This window comes from Pavona decussata, unplaced genomic scaffold (assembly GCF_977016875.1).
Source record: "Pavona decussata unplaced genomic scaffold, jaPavDecu1.1 SCAFFOLD_280, whole genome shotgun sequence".
In the NCBI taxonomy this organism is placed as follows: domain Eukaryota; kingdom Metazoa; phylum Cnidaria; class Anthozoa; order Scleractinia; family Agariciidae; genus Pavona; species Pavona decussata.
Genome location: NW_028145681.1, coordinates 909764 through 927544, shown reverse-complemented (window position 1 = coordinate 927544; position 17781 = coordinate 909764). Strand labels below are relative to the sequence as shown.

General features: G+C 37.1%; 1 protein-coding gene across 1 annotated transcript; it reads left to right on the top strand.

Annotated features, from left to right (window-relative positions):
* Window positions 1-4309: 4309 nt before the first annotated feature.
* On the top strand, window positions 4310-16401 carry LOC146455341 (cyclic AMP-dependent transcription factor ATF-2-like). The gene is made up of 10 exons (XM_085094461.1): window positions 4310-4581; window positions 4738-4834; window positions 7635-7717; window positions 9146-9169; window positions 10107-10526; window positions 11894-12090; window positions 12331-12402; window positions 12857-12953; window positions 13887-13995; window positions 14604-16401. Exons 1-10 carry the CDS (start codon window positions 4507-4509, stop codon window positions 14810-14812), a joined length of 1383 nt encoding a protein of 460 aa, XP_084950587.1. The 5' UTR covers window positions 4310-4506; the 3' UTR covers window positions 14813-16401.
* Window positions 16402-17781: the final 1380 nt, after the last annotated feature.

The following is a 17781-nucleotide window of genomic DNA, read 5'->3' as shown; positions in this document are numbered from 1 at the left end:
CGTATACAGCTATTTCAATTAACGTTGTCGGTACAAAGCATGAAGCTAAAAGACAAGACCGAAAGTTTACGTGGGATTTTTATGAATGAATTCATCAAAATCAGTCATGCCTGGAGAAAACAATAGGTTGTAATTAGCAGTACAATGACCCACACGTGCAGGAATGATTTTGATGAAATTATTCATAAAAACAATCCCACAAAACATTGCAGTCTTGTCTTTTAGCTTGATTTTAATCCGACAACGTTACTTGAAATAGCTGTATACCACAGAGAATGTTAAAATGTTTAAATGTTAAAATTAATGTTAAAACAAATTGCTCGAGGGCTTGCTTCTTTTTTGCTCCATACCGTATTGGAATTTAGTATAACGAAGCAACAACCGTATCAAGTGGAAGAAAAAAACATAGCTGATAATTAGTCCCTTTTCAACAGGACAGCTAAAACTATGTTAAAATGATGACTAAGTTAAGCGCCTTCGTTTATATTAGAATTTTTATTAAAACATTAAAGACAGACAGACAGACAGACAGATAGACAGACACCTTTGTTAGTCATAAATCTCAGGGTAGTCCCTTCAGGAGCTTAAAAAGTACCCTGCTATCAATAGGAGCCTTGAGCACTAAATACACTGATTACAATGCACTGGGATATACTATAAAAAGTAATAACAAAGTGGACATACTGAGAAAAACTATTTACAGTATAACATAAAAACTATATACAATGCGTTGATAAAAGTAATGAGCTATATAATAACTTAACTAAAAAAAAAGCTATTTAGAAAAGTTATTAAAAACTATGCATCCATGATAGTGAAAGGATCTCTTGTTAACTTCTGTTCTTACGGCGGGCAGACCGGGTACACCACCCAGGAGGTCTTTGGTGAGTTCAGTTAGTAAGAGAGGAGATTAAGGGGGATGGGGAGGGGAGGGAAAGCGTACTTTTTTGGAACCAAGGGATTAGAGGAATGTATCGGGGTTTGTCGGCTATTCATTAATTCATTTCAAACCAAACTCATTACGACATTTGTCCTATGGGGTTTGGGGTGGCGCCGACTACCCGCTCTAAAACACGCTCAGTTTCAAACCACTGGGAAATTGCTGCATTACAGCAACTGTTTTGAAGAAACAAAGAATTCAATTCCTGAAGGCTGCTGGTTTTGAAAGACAAAATGAGTCAGAATATCCGTCAAGTGTACCAACTGTCAAGAAAAAGGTCACGCAATTCCCGGGGATGGGGGGGGGGGGGATACATTACTAGTGTGGCGGATTGTTCGTATAATTTACGCGGGTACTTTCAAGTGCTTTTGGTAATAGTCCTATTGAAGATGGCATCGAATACCACAATAGCAGAAAAGTAGGGGGCCTGGTTTCATTTGCTTTCCCTTAAAGGCCATAGAATCAACTAGTAGCGTAGGAGCCTCAAGCAACACTGTCACATTATTTCCGGTTTAACATTTTGGTAGCTTTTTACTCAAACTTAAGGCAAAAAGCTACCGCACTTATAAAAAGACCGCTCCGTTCAAAGAGAGTAAAGCTTTACGTTTAGTCGCGCACCGCATGACATTGAACTTGCTATTTAAATGCGTGACAGTTCTTGCTGATTCAAATCATGTTGCAGGGAAGAAAATGGCTGCTCTCAGATAAACTTCTGTTCTAACTTCTATTCTACGCCACTTGTCAACAAAATGAAATTAAATCTTCATCCGTTTTGTCAACAAATTTTAAAAGTTAGCGTTAAAAAAAGAACGACATTTCGACCGTCCGACGGTTATTTTCAAGTTCAATTAAGGTAAGAAGTAAAATAAGCATGTGCTTTAATATGCACGATTGTGAAGCGACTAACGAGATACTGACTAAAAGCTCCAAGATATCTACATCGAAACAATACAAGAAAATAATAGCGTGGATGATAAAAAAGGAACGTGCGAAGTTATGTGTTTAATTGTTTCACTTTTAAATACCTTTTACTGTTTTTAGCGTTCCTTTTTTATCATTCATCATTCATCATTTTATCAATATCACATTACTTTAAAAAACTAGAGGTTTTCAAATTCTACCCAGACAATCCATTACATACTAGAATTAATTTTACGTCATACCTTGAACTTGAAAATGACCGTCAGACGGTCGAAACGTCGTTCTTTTTTAACGTTAACTATTATAGTTAAATCCTTTTTGTCTCCTTGTATAACTCGGTCACTTCAACTTCCTAGAGATTTCTGTCCGTTTTTGCCTCTTTTTTTTTAAACACAAGAGCACAAAGCTTGATCGTATTTGTTAGTCGTTTTGGTGGACGCGTTTCTCTTTTAGAACCATTCGCCATCTTAAAATCGGGTAACACCAAGCCACCAGTCGAATGTGCTGACAACGGCGATAGCAACGAGGACGCCGATCAAAACAGCACAAGGCTTATAAATAACCCGGCAAACAAACTCTGCAGATGCATTACACTTTTTTGTACATTTCTTTGCCGTCACTGCTGGACTAGAACGTAAAATTTCCTCCTGATGGGATGTTACTATATGGAGGCAGGGGCGGGGAAGAATACTTCGTCCGAACTTTCGTATCGAAATTGACGCCACATCCGGTCAAATTGGCGCCCAGCAGCCTGTCTTGGCGAAGCGGAATTATGCCGGGCGCCTGGGTCAGGCATGATTTATTCGGGTTTTTCAGCCATTATACTTATCGGAAGATCGTGAAAGATGTTGTAAAGATATTGCTTCGACTTTTTGAGCAAGTTAGGGTTTTCCAAAGAAGTGATTTTTTTCTATTGTTTTGACGGAAAATACGAGACAGCTAAGCGTCGTGTCATGGCGAAAATTTTACACTCTCAAAATGACTACATGAATACTTATTTAGCGCATTCGCTTAACTTACGAAATGTGAGAACAGAAAACATATTTTTCTTCAGGGGTAAACAAAAACAGAGGAAAAAAATTTGAAGCCGATCAAAAAATACATTGCCATTTTACTTACCAAGCGAACGAAAGTGTCGCGGTGAATCTTGCTCTTTCCATCAAACTCATTTTCGGACTGGATGTGACGTCAATTCAGGTACAAAAAAAGTGCCAGGCGATAGAGAGTGTTCTCCCCCGCCCCTGTATGGAGCCTACACACGACGACGTATTTCTCTTTCTCTTTCTAAACTTGGGTGCGGTCTCCAAGAATTGAACTCCATGAAATTTCACCTACATTTAACATTAAAAATAAGTTGGAATAATCGCGACGCTTGAAAAAACGTTTTCGTTGCCGCAGCCGTCGTCGACGGCTCTGCTAAAAAATTGATATGAACGTAAACGTACGTACCCTTTGGCAATTTTGAGCACTCAAGACATGTACGTTTTGCCGGTTTTTAAAAATTGCAATGGGACTTGGGTGGTATGTTAAGCCGCCTTAACTTTCGTCGAGTATCACGAACTTCTTCCAGCCGTTTGACCACGCGCATAATTGGCGGAAAAATAAGTTCTTAAAATCATGTGCCGTTTGGGCTTAAGTATCACGGCGAAGATTGAAGAACTGAAAGTAAGTAAATCCGAATATATAGAGGATTATGTTAAAAGTAAAGATTGAATTTTGCGGTAAAAGTGTTATCAAGTTGCATCAACAGCCTGTTATTTTTGAAAGCGCGCACAAAGCTATAGAAAATACTAAAAAAAAAAAATTTCCTCGTGTTCAGTTACGTTATATATAAAACGACCCTTGCTCACCATAGAGCCTCCAGTAGCTCAGTGGTTAGAGCACCCGACTAGATCACGGAGGGCCGTGGGTTCAAATCCCACTCTGGGCCTCGGATTTTTTCCGAGTCTTCGTTTTTCCTTAATTCACATTTATTATCCTGTCGTTGTTGTTTCTCCGTTAAGTATATATAAAAACACGTGGAAAAGTTTAATAACACCCGAGAGGTGGGAGAAGCACTAGAGTACGGCTCGGGCTTCTCTAAACAAATCCTCGTGTTTAGATGTGAGTTCTTTACAGATTTAAAAACATTCTGAAGTTCATTTATAATATTTCTAATTTCTTCTTGACCTTTTTCTTATTCTTCTTCTTTTTGTTGCTGGATCGAAAAGAAGTTTGAAAAGGAGCGAAATTCGCGAAAGCTGTCCTTAAATGGCGGGAGATTTTTAGAACTTCCGCTAATATATTCCGCCAATCAAATGCAAACAACTCAGATTTGCTAATTACACGTTCCTTTTCAAACTGCCAATGAGAAATTAGTTCAAACCGGAAGTGTCTATCAGCCAAAATCACCCGAACGAGGCTTTCCAATGACGTCATGTCCGCTGCGCTGTAATTACGTCATGTGACAAAAATATGCATTCAAGGGACGCGAGGGAAAGAGATTTATGATTGTAAATTTTACTATTTTTGGAGGATAAATTTTCAATTTCTTTTACATTTAAAGACCCAGGAAGGTTTAAAGTGAAATCCTTAAATGGACCGTTAAAATTTTGGGAGTTTTGAAGTTTCTGGGGCTTGTGAAGGCAACGGATTTTGAAGGCTTTATGAAGAAGGAAGCTTTCAACATGTCGGACAACGATGACAAACCGTTCGAGTGTACTGCCCCTGGATGTGGACAGGTAAGCGTCTTCTGTGAGCTGTTCCTGTGAACTTTATCTTCCTGGGGGAGTTTGGCAGCGACTGGTTTAATTTTAAAGTGATGTCGTCACCTGTGTTAGATTGAAACCCTTACGTAAGCCTACATTTAGCTATTTTTTCACCCTCTCTCTTCGCAGAGATTTGCTAACAATGATCACCTCGAAAGACACAAACAGAAGCACCAGCTTACACTGAAATTCGGCGCACTCAGAGGAACCGATCTTTCTGTTGCAGGTAATATTAGGATAGTTTTTTTTAATTTAAGCTTATTATAGTTTCGCAGGAAGTCGATTTTGATCAAATCGTGTACGCGAGAAATCGCATGATAAATGAATTTAAGCTTAGCTTTCATTGGACTTGATGTCGGATGTAAACATGGCAATACAACATACTATTTGAATTTCCGTTGTATCGTCACCACTTCCCTTACAAACGTTTTCCCCAGCTGTGAACAAGATCTTGAGACAGCCAAACACTTCACTTGATTCAAAACAGTGTTCGGGTAAAAACTCACTTTTAGCTACATGTAACCATATGAAGTGGGATTGTTCATAGGAGTGTGTCAAGGGGTTTGTTGCCATAAATTAAGCTTAATTAAGTTTATACTGTAATTGAAATTCACACGGTTCTCACGGTACTTCAAAGTCAAATCTGATAAGCTGTTTATAGTTTTTCATATTAAAAATTATTTGAAACTGTGTGCAGCATATTTGCTGTAAAATGATTTAACAGTTCCAGTGTGCACGGTAGCTTCATTGAAGTAAAGGATACAATTGTACAAGTATTTATGTACATGTAAAATCCTGTACCCATTTACCCGGCTCTTTTACAACCTAAAAGAGATTTCATGGAATTAACTTGTGCATTCATTGTGACGCTAGATCTGGATGCAATATAAATTTAATCAGCAGCATTTTCTTTACGGGTATTTGTTAAGTTGAATACTAGCTGTGAAGTTTTGTAACCTTACAAGGCCTCAATAGTGACCAGCCTGGGCACTTTCCATTTTGAGCCATTATTTTTGGTTTACCTTTGGAGGCACTCCATGAGATACCAAAGTTTAGAACAACTGTAAAAAAGTCCATTTGACACTGAAAGTTTCAGAAATTTGCAACCAAAAAGTTTTTGCAAAATAGAAAGTGCCCAGGCAGCTTTTAATTTCTCCCTTCAGTATCCCTACTTGATTCATGAGAATAAGGAAAATGATCATCATAATTAAAATGCATTGATGAACATTTTTTCTAACTGTAGAGTAGACCTGTCATCCCATAAGAAATATTTTGGAGAGCATCAAAGAAAATGTGATTTTAACAACTTGATACAACCAACATTGGACTGGTAACTCTTAACAGGAGGCTCCAGTATCAACACATACATTCTCCTCAATGGTCTCTATGTATTTCTTATGGTACTAGTTGAGAGAATATGTTTAAATATCAAAACATGGTCCCTTTAGTGATTAAATAATGATATTGCAAGGAGCATTCAATGGCGGTCACTTTTGGAGTTTTGGAGTTTCAAGTTAAAAGATTGAAACAGGTCATTCAACAGGTAGCCTTTCTATACAGAAATGTTCTCTGGGCCCTTCTTTGTGGGGCCCTGACATGTAAAAACGGCAACATTTTGAACATCGTTGAAGGAAATGGGGGAAAGTGCTATTGTGTAGTTCCAGAGAATATTCATATTCCTTCTTCTCCCCTTGAATAGATGAATAGGCTATTATAAATTATTTCAATGTATTACTCTACATCCTCATTTCCTTGAGTACTGGGAACCAGTAAGATAGAGAGATTATTTAAAATGCTGATACAGTACCTTGTAGCAAGTATTTGTAGCTAAAACTTTTACATTGCTTGACAATCAATATTATATGGTCTCTACTCTTATAGACCATAAAATAACATCGTAAAATGTTCAAAACTCAGTGAAAAGGTGAGTGGTTTCACTGTTTTGAACATTTTATGGCATCATTTTATTGCCTACATGTATAAGAGTAGAGACCAAAGGAAACTGCTGGTGATTTGTTTTTGTTTACAATAACATGGAAAATATGAGTGGAATTGACTTGATTTTCCATTGAGAAAGCACATGCAATTGCATCTGATGTCATTTTTATTATCTGTACTCTTGTAGGCAATAGCTACAAGCTAATCAGCATGTGGAAAATTTTTTTGATAGTCATTGTAAAAAATACATTGTAACAGAACAGAAACAAATACTACAAGTTTAGTTGATTACGCTGTCACTTTTTATGTACAGTGTACATGTAAATTTATACTTAGACATTACATCATATAGCATGCCTGCACACGTACATGTTGTTGATGCCTATTTTTGTTTGTTTCAAAGTGTGCTTATGTAGTGAAAAATGAAAATGTTAATTAAAATACAACTGGTTTAAAAATTTTAAAACTGAAAACAAATTTAAAACCATTACCTGCAAACATCAGACTGCACACTTACATGTACTTTATCTTTAGAATATTTTTTTTATTTAACTCCTTTCTTTATAACTTAACTTTAATGATCTTTTTATGTATCCGAAACAGCTATAGTGCTTGTATTTGATAGTTTTAATTCCTAAACACATTTTTGCTGGGAAGCCCAATGTTTTAAGCCATATGTTTTCTCAGTCTTGCTTTTGTTTTGCTTAAATTTACCACCACTTCCTTTCAGGTAACTTGGTTTGGTTTGTTGTACAATGTACATTTAGAAAAAGAAATTAAAACTTACTACAAGGAAAAAATTACTGCAGTGCGACTACATTTTGAAATACAAAATACTAGAAACTAAGACATCACCATTTACATACTGGAACCAAAACAGCCCTCACTGTTTGTGTTTACAAACTAAAACACCCTCTCCTCTCATATGCAGACACGTTTTGGCTTACCTGAGTTGAACCGACAGGCAGACACACAAATGTGCTCCCAGGTGTTCCCACTTAATGAAGGTTCAACTGAACTTTCATGGAAAAAAAGTTGTTGAAATTATGCAAGTAATGTGCATGTATTGTTTAAAACTCTTTTTGTAGATCAGACACCCACACCAACACGATTTTTACGGAACTGTGAGGAAGAAGGTCTGTTTCAGGATTTAGACAATCCATTTGATCAGGTTTGTACATGTAATGTTGTCACATTTATCGTTTAAAAAAATATATATTAAAAAATTAATCTAATAACTTTCTGTTTTTTTTTTTTTTATATATTTCATTCATATTTTGAAGTACCATGACTGATTTAGTTACTATTATACAGTGTAGTTAAGTATTACATGTACATGTACAAGAGCACTGCATTCCCCAAATCATTTTGGTAACAAGGGTGTTACATGAGATTTTAAATTTACTAGATTCATGTAGATACTACAGCTACTTAGCACGCCCTGTCTCATTTCTGGCCTGTCAAGTAAAGCTTTTACAAAATGCTGCTTGTTTGTGAAGATACTTGTACCAGAATCAAACTGGACCTTCAAAACTTCAAAAATTGTCTAAAAACAAAGTGATTTCTGGGGTTGTGGATTTTTTGCAGGCAAACGTCTTGCAACCAGTCCTTAATTTTTTATCCCAGAAGGTCCAATTGTTGGCACTTTACAGACAATCTTCCTTTATGAAATATTCTTCAAGTACCATAAGCTTAAGCTTAACTCATATCTTATTGGTTGTTTGCATTTGCGCTTGCTTCATTTGAAAATCTTTTAACACTACAGCTGAACATGTATTTTGTGTAGAAAAATTTCCATTTTGCAACCTGGTATTGTGGATAGTTCTTGATGTGAAGTAGCCACTGTGGTCAAAGTGTTGTGCTTTTTCAAACAAGTTGTGACATCCTGTACAATTCCTCACACAATCAACTTTTTTCCCTACACAATTTGTCTACACAATGTTAATTTTTTCCTGCATCCTGTCAGAAGCCCTGTGAAAATATACAATGTAATTTGTTTCATGATTTGTTTGGAAGAGAACATCACAGCTCAGGATGACCGGCAATGCAAGATTTTACAATAACTGTCCAAATTCCCCCGCGCTGATTGGCTCGTAGCTATTGTCTATAAGAGTACAGACAATAAAAAATGACATCAGATGTAATGCGCGCGCTTTCTCAACGAAAAAAAAAATAGCCAATTCCGATTGTACTTTTTCCATGTTATTGTAAAAAACAAATCGACAGCAGTTTTCTATGGTCTATACTCTTATAGACCATAAAATGACGCCATAAAATGTCCAAAACTTGAGTTTTGAACATTTTTTGACGTCATTTTATGGTCTATAAGAGTATATGGACCATAGAAAACTGCCGTCGATTTGTTACATTTGTCTGGCCATGTCTTTATAATATTGTCTACGGACATTGTCTGTTGACCCGCTGTTATTTCAAACCCTGAAAATAGTATTCTACAATGTGATGTTTCAATAGTTTTGTTGATTGTTCTAGAATAGTTATTGTGCCATAAACTTGCATAAAAATGAGTGGAGCTCATGCAGTTCATTTATATGCTGCTGCTATTGAATGAATCAGTTGATGTTTCTATGTTTCATTTCAGGATTTCAAGAGAGCCGCTGACCAGGTAAGAAGAACTACATGACAAACTCACCCCCAACCCCAACATGTATACAGCAGTCATAACAAAATGGTGATTGCAAATACATGGCTGGCTTCAGTAAGACACGTTTGCTCGTGTACACTTGTACACTACCGTTCTAAATAAATTAATGTAAAGTTTACATGGCCATGAGTTAAGAAAGCCCACTTGTTAATGGGTATTAATAAATAGAACAATGCAAAATTTGCAGAATGTCAAGCACTCAGTACTTATGGAACTTAACAGGTTATGAAGTATACTTAAATGTAATAATAATAATAATAATAATAATAATAATAATAATAATAATAATAATAATAAATGTTCAATAACAAATTTAAATTATAATAATAATAACAAATTTATACTGCACAGTTCCTATAAAAATATTCAACTGTACCTTACAATAAGGTATTAAATTGATAGATAAAATAGGACTTAACGATTACAAGTCATCTAGAATTCTGAAATGCTGTAAAAAATAATTAGATTTAAATAATTGCATATGATGCAATTAAAACAGTAGTTTAGGAGGGTGCCTACTAATACAGATGTATTTTTGCGTAGTTTATTACTATGCGGAAAGAGCAGATCTTAGCGAGGGCTATTGGAATCCTAAAAGAAAATTGGGGGTAACCACGCATTTTTGCAGAGATAATTGAGCAACAATACAGTAATAATACTGTATTTCAAAAAGTGCTAAAATACAAAACAATGTATGCAATTTTTTTCCCAAATTGAAGCTTAATTATCTCTGAAAAATACGTGGTTACCCCTTATTTTCTTTTTGGATTCCAAAACCCTTGCTAAGACCTGCTATTCCTGCGTAGTTATAAACCATACAAAAATATCTTTGTTTTATCAGACACCACCGCATGACTCAGTAACTTGTCTGATCACTAAAAATTGTTTCACTTCACAGCCTTCAAACTCGTCAAGTGCTCATCCTACAGCTCAAACCTCGCTCCCCAACAGTGCAACTCCCTCACAAAACATAATTGTAATTGAGGAGTCAGACTCTAAAGGACTCTTGGCACCACCTCCACTTACCCCTTCCCCGAGTACAACAACAACAGCAGCAGGAGAACCTAAAAAGTCGGTCATCTCATCTGCTCCAGTGTCAGTGCTGGTACGAGTTCCTGCCCATATCCCACCTGCAATACCTGCTTCCATAGCAGCACCTGATGCCCAGGTGCCTTCTGCTCTTCCAGTACCCAGTCACATCCACAGTCGTGCAAACTCTGCAAGCAGTGCTATGCCCATTCCATCCATACCTACTCCAGCTATTGTTAGCAGCCCCAGTGCCAGCAGTCCTCCATCCTTCATGGGAAGTGCCAAACAGGTTTGTTTTCTAATGTCTTGGTTAAGTTTCAAAGATCTATTTGAGAATGATGTATTATTCAGTGAGTGACATAGGCAAACTTGGAAATAGGAAATCTGAGTGTTCCTATCAGGAGTCGAACCTACATGTACAGTAAGACACTCTGATTACTAGTTCAGATGCTCTACAGGCCATAAAAATTAGGTTCATGGGACAAACATCCTGCATACTGCTAGGATTTGAATGTCTATGTGAAGCACACACTGAATGTGCAATATAATAAACGTGATGGTACATTTTAAGTCTGGTTAATGAATGAGAATGATGCATTATTCAGTGAGTGACACAGGCAAACTCAGAAAAAGGAAATCTGAGTGTTCCTATCAGGAGTCGAACCTACTGTAAGACCTTCTGATTACTAGTTCGAATGCTCTACCACTGAGCTACAGTAGACTCGTGGGAGCTAAGGCCATTAAACTAGGTTCATGGGACATGTTTGTTTTAAAATGCATTGTATGCCAATCCTCCACAGCTAAACTCAAGAGCCTAAGCTCCTTTGGTCACTGCACACATTTTACCTTTGATGTTTGTTAATTTAATGTTGTCTTTATGTTACCGTACTTTTGTGATGTATTGTAATTTCCTTTTGTAGTAAGCTTTTAAAATAGTGCATTAACAAAAAAATCTGAAATCTGAAAATCTGAAGCTATCATTGGCCCCTGATAACAGACTACATGTATTTTGAGTGGCAACAACAGAATCTGCCTACGCAGAATGTGAGAGCATCAGTAAAAAGCAACAGAGACATTCTGTGGTTTATCACCAGTGACATTCCTTGTTAAGCTAACTTCTCCAAATCTTAATGACAGCTCTAGTAGTGCTGAACATTGGGAAATGATATTGTTTGACAATGATCAATTAAGAAAGTAAAAAAAAAAAAAATACAAATGCACATGTAATGTGGTTTAAAACCAATATTTCATTTTGTACCCTCTTGAAATTTCTGTCTGCAAGGCTAGATAATTTTTCTTTCCCAGTAGAACGGATGTCTGTCTGGACTTTATTTTGATGGGATGCAATGCTGGAAATAATTATATTAATTATAGTTGGTCATTGGACATTGTTTGAGCATCTTTCTAAATTGTCTGGCCAGCGAATTCTTAAGTTTGTTTTGAGAAGGTGTCTGGGCGAAAATAAAGCCTTGCATTTTTTTCGTCATGACTCGTTAATAATAATTTATCTACTGGTCTTATTTGCTATAAAAAGTACTCAAAATATAAACTTGGGGTCACCAACAACTTGTCTGTGTAGATACAATGGTTAACAAGTCAGTATACACTGACTCCCCTTACTGACAGCCTGCAGTAACTGTCAATGTGTTTTTGTAGCGCCTCAAGGAACAACTTAAACTCCACCAAGCCAACAACATCATCCATCGTGCAATGACCGAAGCTGTTGACATGGTAACGCAGCATAATGGCATGTCAAGTTCAGGAAATCACATCAATCATTCAGAGCATCCAACCACAATAGTTTCAAATACCAGTATCAGTGCACAGGACCACAAAAGAGGCACAGGAGCTGCGTAAGTACTGTACATTGCAGTTCAGTTACCTAATGGGCACTAGTTGTCTCAGTCTTTATTTGTGTTTGCATGCCTAGTGTGTCAGTATGGCTATTATAAAGAGGGTTGACATTTGAGCAGCCTTATCACATGCTAGTCAATTGGCAGTTGTATTTTGCTACTAGCCTGAAGTTACCCAAAGCAGTCAATGATAAATTAATGTTCCAAAAATTTAATGGTTTTTTTTTTTTTTTTTTACAGAAAACGTCCACGAAGAACACAAGATGAGTTGGATCCTGATGAGAGACGAAAACGCTTCCTTGAAAGAAATCGGTGGGTAGATATTGATGATGATATAATGATTACACTGTAGTTCCTTCAGCTGCTACAATAATCCACAGCTGTAGTATGAACTAGCTAAGTAACTAACCTACGTGTACTGTTGTTCTTGAGGGTGCCATGTAAAAACTGAATCATTCAAAACTTTGACTTGTATAAAAATGTAACTTAACATAAAATGTGGCCAACAAGTTAAACTCTGCACTGCTGTGTTTCTGGTTGTGTCGCAAAAGTCAGCCAGCCTCTTGAGCATGCTTTCCTCTTTAAAAATTAATACATGTGTATTGTTGAGTTTGGATTACAGGATGGCAAAATGTTGTTGATGATTTTAAGTGGCACTATTGTTGTTAGTATTCTTATTAGTTACCTACATGACTTTGTACACACTGTACATTGGGATAACCGCCGTTGACCTGGGATTAATTTTATATGCTCACTTTTCTTTCAGAGCTGCAGCCACTAGGTGTAGAGAAAAAAGGAAAATTTGGGTGCAACAGTTAGAGAAAAAAGCTGAAGATCTTAGTAATACAAATGCTCATCTACAGGTACAGTGTATATACATTACATGAAGTTACTGCATCTTCTCCAAATGTTGGAATCTGCACTAGCATGTAAATTAATTGAAGGGCTTGTTTGCATAACTGACTTGAGGTGCATTTCAGATTGCTTGTTGTTGCTTAGCTCAGATTCATCAGAGTTTTTGCATGTGGCCTTGAATTCCGTCTGGAATTATTGCTTTAATGTCTTATCTGCTCCTTTGCTCTTTGTTTTGTGATAAAAACAGAAATCTTGCCCATTTAATTACAGATTTTTATTGTAAAATGAAGTGCAAAGCAGCGGATAAAACATTGGAGCAACGTTTCCTGAAGAACATGTATGTAATTCAAGGCCACTTGTCAAAACTCTGGTGAATCTGAGCTAAAACAGCAAAGAGCGATCTGAAATTCACCATACTAGAGGTTGGTTATGTACCAAGCCCTGCAATTGTAATTGTAATTGTTTGTTTGGAAGTTTCATTAATCTTGTGCAGTGTTCTTGAGGCAATCAGAGAAAAAATAGTCATTTAATAATTTACAGACATTTTGGCCAATGAGTTAGTGATTAGAGTTGAGCTTTAAGCTCAAATTTTGCAGTTGGTGTTGAAAAAAAGAATGAAAATTATTTGGTTAACATGCAGTACAAGAACTGGATTGCAGTGTATATTGGTTTCAACACAAATAATAATTCTCAGTTAGAAATATGATTACACAATATTATAGTTAACAATCATTTTGTGAAGAAAGTTTAAAAAAAGTACCACTATATATACTTTGGAAACTGCTTGAAATAAAATAATGCACATGTCGTGCATAATGATGTTCAGTGTACATGCAGCATGGTGACTGAAAGGTACAGTGTTGTAATATCATACAGTGACATTTTGATTGAAAACATGTTTTAGGAAACTAGGCTGACATTTTGTCCTTTATACATTTTAGAGTGAAATTACTCTTCTACGAACAGAAGTTGCTCAGTTAAAATCACTCCTTCTGGCACACAAAGACTGTCCTGTAACAATAGCACAGCAACGAAACTCACAATTATTGAGTAAGTATGGTAGCAACATACATGTACTTTAATTACAGTGAAAAGGTGCGGAACTTTTGTTAAGCCTATAACAACCCTGCTTATTCAATTTCTTTAACCTTATCAAGGTGACTTTTAGCCTTACTTAAATTGTAACTTATACTATAATAATTGTTGAAAATATATATATTTTTTGTATTTCAATTGAAAATACACCTAAGTGTAGCATTTCATACCCTTACTGTACCCCTTCAAATAATTTCTGAAGTTTTTTTCAACTGCTTGACATCATTTTTGCTATTTGTTTCTGATGGCTTCCATTTCCTGCAACATTACCGATTAAAACTTAATGACTATGAACATAGTTGTTATTATAAAATAATGTTGTGATAAGCCGTGGGAGTTTACAGTATTCAGGGTGCTGGTCAGATAGTCATGTCAAATGATTGTCAGAAGATGGAAGTCGATAATCACCATCATAATGATACATGGAGTAATGATAACGATCAAACATTGCCGGTGGAGAAGATACAGAACTGAAATCAATACATGTTGAAGGGAGATCATGAGAATGAGTGAGATGTACATGTAGTTCCTTTTTCTTAGTGCTTATCTTTTAAAACACACAGATCATCAAGTTGCTGAGCAAACGAATGGAGTTATAACAGGGAACTCGCATGGAGAACCTTCCTCAGCTGAAGATGTCGCTACCAGTGCTCTTACGCAAATGGCGCACCGAGCAACCCTGGAACTAGAAAGTCTCGCCGCTACCACCATGTCAAGTGTTTCAAATGCACAAGGCGTGATCACGACAAACAGTAACCCAATAGGGGTGTAGTGAGGAGATAAGTTAGGTAGACCAGGAGCTTGAGCTCAGTATAGTTGCACGTCATGTAGTGCAAGTGGATTTAAAAGACCTCATCATATGATAAGACGTGCTGTTACTTATTATTATCTAGTAATTAATGTATATTTATGAAGAGTTCAAACAAAGCTCGATATGGTTTAACTGAGTGTACATGTAGCATCTACTGAGATAACTAACAGAGTGTTTCATTTTACCCACACGTACATAAAGGTCATTACACTAAGTTTCTGTAGTGTTTTATTGTTTGTTCATTTTTTTACGTAACGAAGTAAATTAATTTTGCACGTAGTTTTTATCGTAAGTTAGGTGTTTTGCGAATTTGTTATGTTCTTTCCGGAAGTCCTCAAATTGTGTTGTTGTTGACCCTACAGCTGTACATGCAAGATTGCCAACGGTCAAATGCTAATTCTTGAAGCCCCATTAGTGACCAGAATAAGGGAAATGATTACCTTGATGTTGGAACAAATTCTCCAAATTAGGTCTGTCAGAAATACATGGAGAGCGTTTGGGAGAATGTACAAAGCGGTTGAGAATAACATCGACGGGAAAGAAATCAAAAGTTAAGACACCTTGTACAGCCAACCAGCACCACAGGAAAGTACAACATTAATGCGCTGCTCAATAGCTTTTATATGAATGGCGTCACTAGGATTTTATCCACCGCGTTAGACAAGGAAGGAAATAGCGAAGGAAATATTATATCATAACAATTGCAAAAGCATATTGTTTCGCTGTCTTTTATCGTGCTCAATGGCCAGGAACTTTCTTTTCTAGTGAGTTTAGTGGTAGTAAATCGGATTTTTACTCTTGTTTTTCGTATTTTATCATCATTCCGTTCCTTACGCATTTTTCAACACAGCTCTTTGCTGTTGTTTAATTTATAACTCTAATCATTGCTGTGTGGCTATTCGATAGCTATTCACGGGGATCGCTTGTCTGTCCATATGTATAATCTGTGCGCGTGTGTTTGGGGACCGGGGGAAGAGTGCTAGCCTACACAAGCTGTAAGAGATGTGTATGGTACAAGGGGTTTGGTTTTTGAGCCACTTTGGTCAAAAATAGGAAAATATTGGACCATTTTGGTTTAAATTGTACGCTTTGTCTGCTGCTGTGGCTTTTTGAAGTTGCTTTTTTGTTCTCAAATATATAGACTTGCCACAAGTCGACTTCATATATTATGGCGTCGAAATTGAGCAGCGAGGGATGGAGTCGCAAGGCGACTGAAATCCCACAAAAACGAACTTTGAGAAAGTCTTGTAACGTTTGGAGTGCATAACCGCAATGAAACATTGAAACACAACTGGGCGTGACAGGGAGTGCAAACAGATATATACTGACTTGAACTTTTGGGGTTCGACAGTTAGCCATTTAATTTGTTTGGAATCTTTAGTTACCAAGCAACTTAAGCGGTATATTATTAGGTAAGATAACTATTGATACTGCTAATGAACATTGTAAATAATATGACCAACTGGACAGAAAATATTCACATCGAAAAAGATGGCCTTATCATATCTGCATTGTGTTGTTGCTCAATAAACTGCAGATTCTCGACCAAATTTGTTAGATGTGTAGTTTTGGTCCAGCCCCTCCCTCCCCTCCCCCCTAAGCCGCAATGCTTGATTACATAAAGTGAAGTGGGAGTTTTCTGCAACCATTCTCTGTGTTTTGAAGCCGGGATTTTCTCTAGTGCTACATGTATATGGAATCGCTGAAGGCAGTTTTTTGAGGAAACGGAGCATAGAGTGAACGCGAGATAATCCTTGGAAACTGGGAACGACTGTAGAAAACATATCATAAGAGGAGACTAACCGGGTCCAGGCCTCTTAAGACGAGAAATTATTTAGGGGTACCGGCGACATACTGCTGGGGGTTACTGAAGGTGCTTCATGTCACACAAACACCCCTTCCCCCTCTCCTCCTGCAAAATGACAGCAGCACAGAAAAAGTGGGGATCCCTACGCCACTGTATGCAGCGGGAGGGTAGGTTCACGTCCATTACTTTCATGGAAGTCTCCTCAGGTAGAGAGGGTATCCAAGCTACTAACTACTCCTAATACGTTTGCAATAACAGGCATGTGGTCGGTTAGTGTTCATTGACTTTGATGCTATCATGGTAACCAATTTTTGAAAGGCAGTTTTTTCAGAAAATGAAAAATCCCTTTTTTAAAATGAAGAAAAAAAACTTTTCTTACTGTAGCTTTTATGTCTACCTCATCTTTTGGTTTCAGATTACTTTTTGTTCAATTTCGGCGCTTTCCTGAAGTTTCGGGGAAATCCGGCAGAAAACCAAGATGGCCGCCAATTGGCAGTCATGACGTAATTGCGACGTCATATAACGTCACAATTCCTTGTTGCGGACCTCAAAGGAAACATCTTTGGACGCACTATCTATCCTCCAAGTATCATTGTCATAGCTATTATAATTGCGAAGTTATGGAGTGGGGCGGGGGGCGAACCCCCCACTTCCCCGGTCCCGGAAGACAAAAAAAGCCCGGTCAAACACTAAGTGTTTCTTTGGTTCACTAAATGTTGCCAGAACACTAAGAGTAAAATATCAAATGACTCTCAAACGGAGAAAAAGCCATAATCAGTTTTTATCGATCCTTTTTTTTATTTTTTATTTTGGAAAGTCCTTAAGGAATGGGAAAAAAGGCCCAGTTTTGGCCATACGAAGCCAAAGGCAAATTTATAACTTCACAAAACCATTGAATATGCCTTTTTTTAAGTTTTTTCCTCCCATTAAATCGATTAAAAATATCGATTAACCTAACGCTGGCCATGGGCTATTTTGAACTACCACCATCCGATACACAACGGATTTGAAAAATTATTTCCGGGCCCGAGAATTCTGTGGGAGTTTTGACATGTTTGAGAAACGGACCCGACCCGAATATGTTAATGTTGAAACCCTTTCTTGGTCAAGACTAGAAAACGGA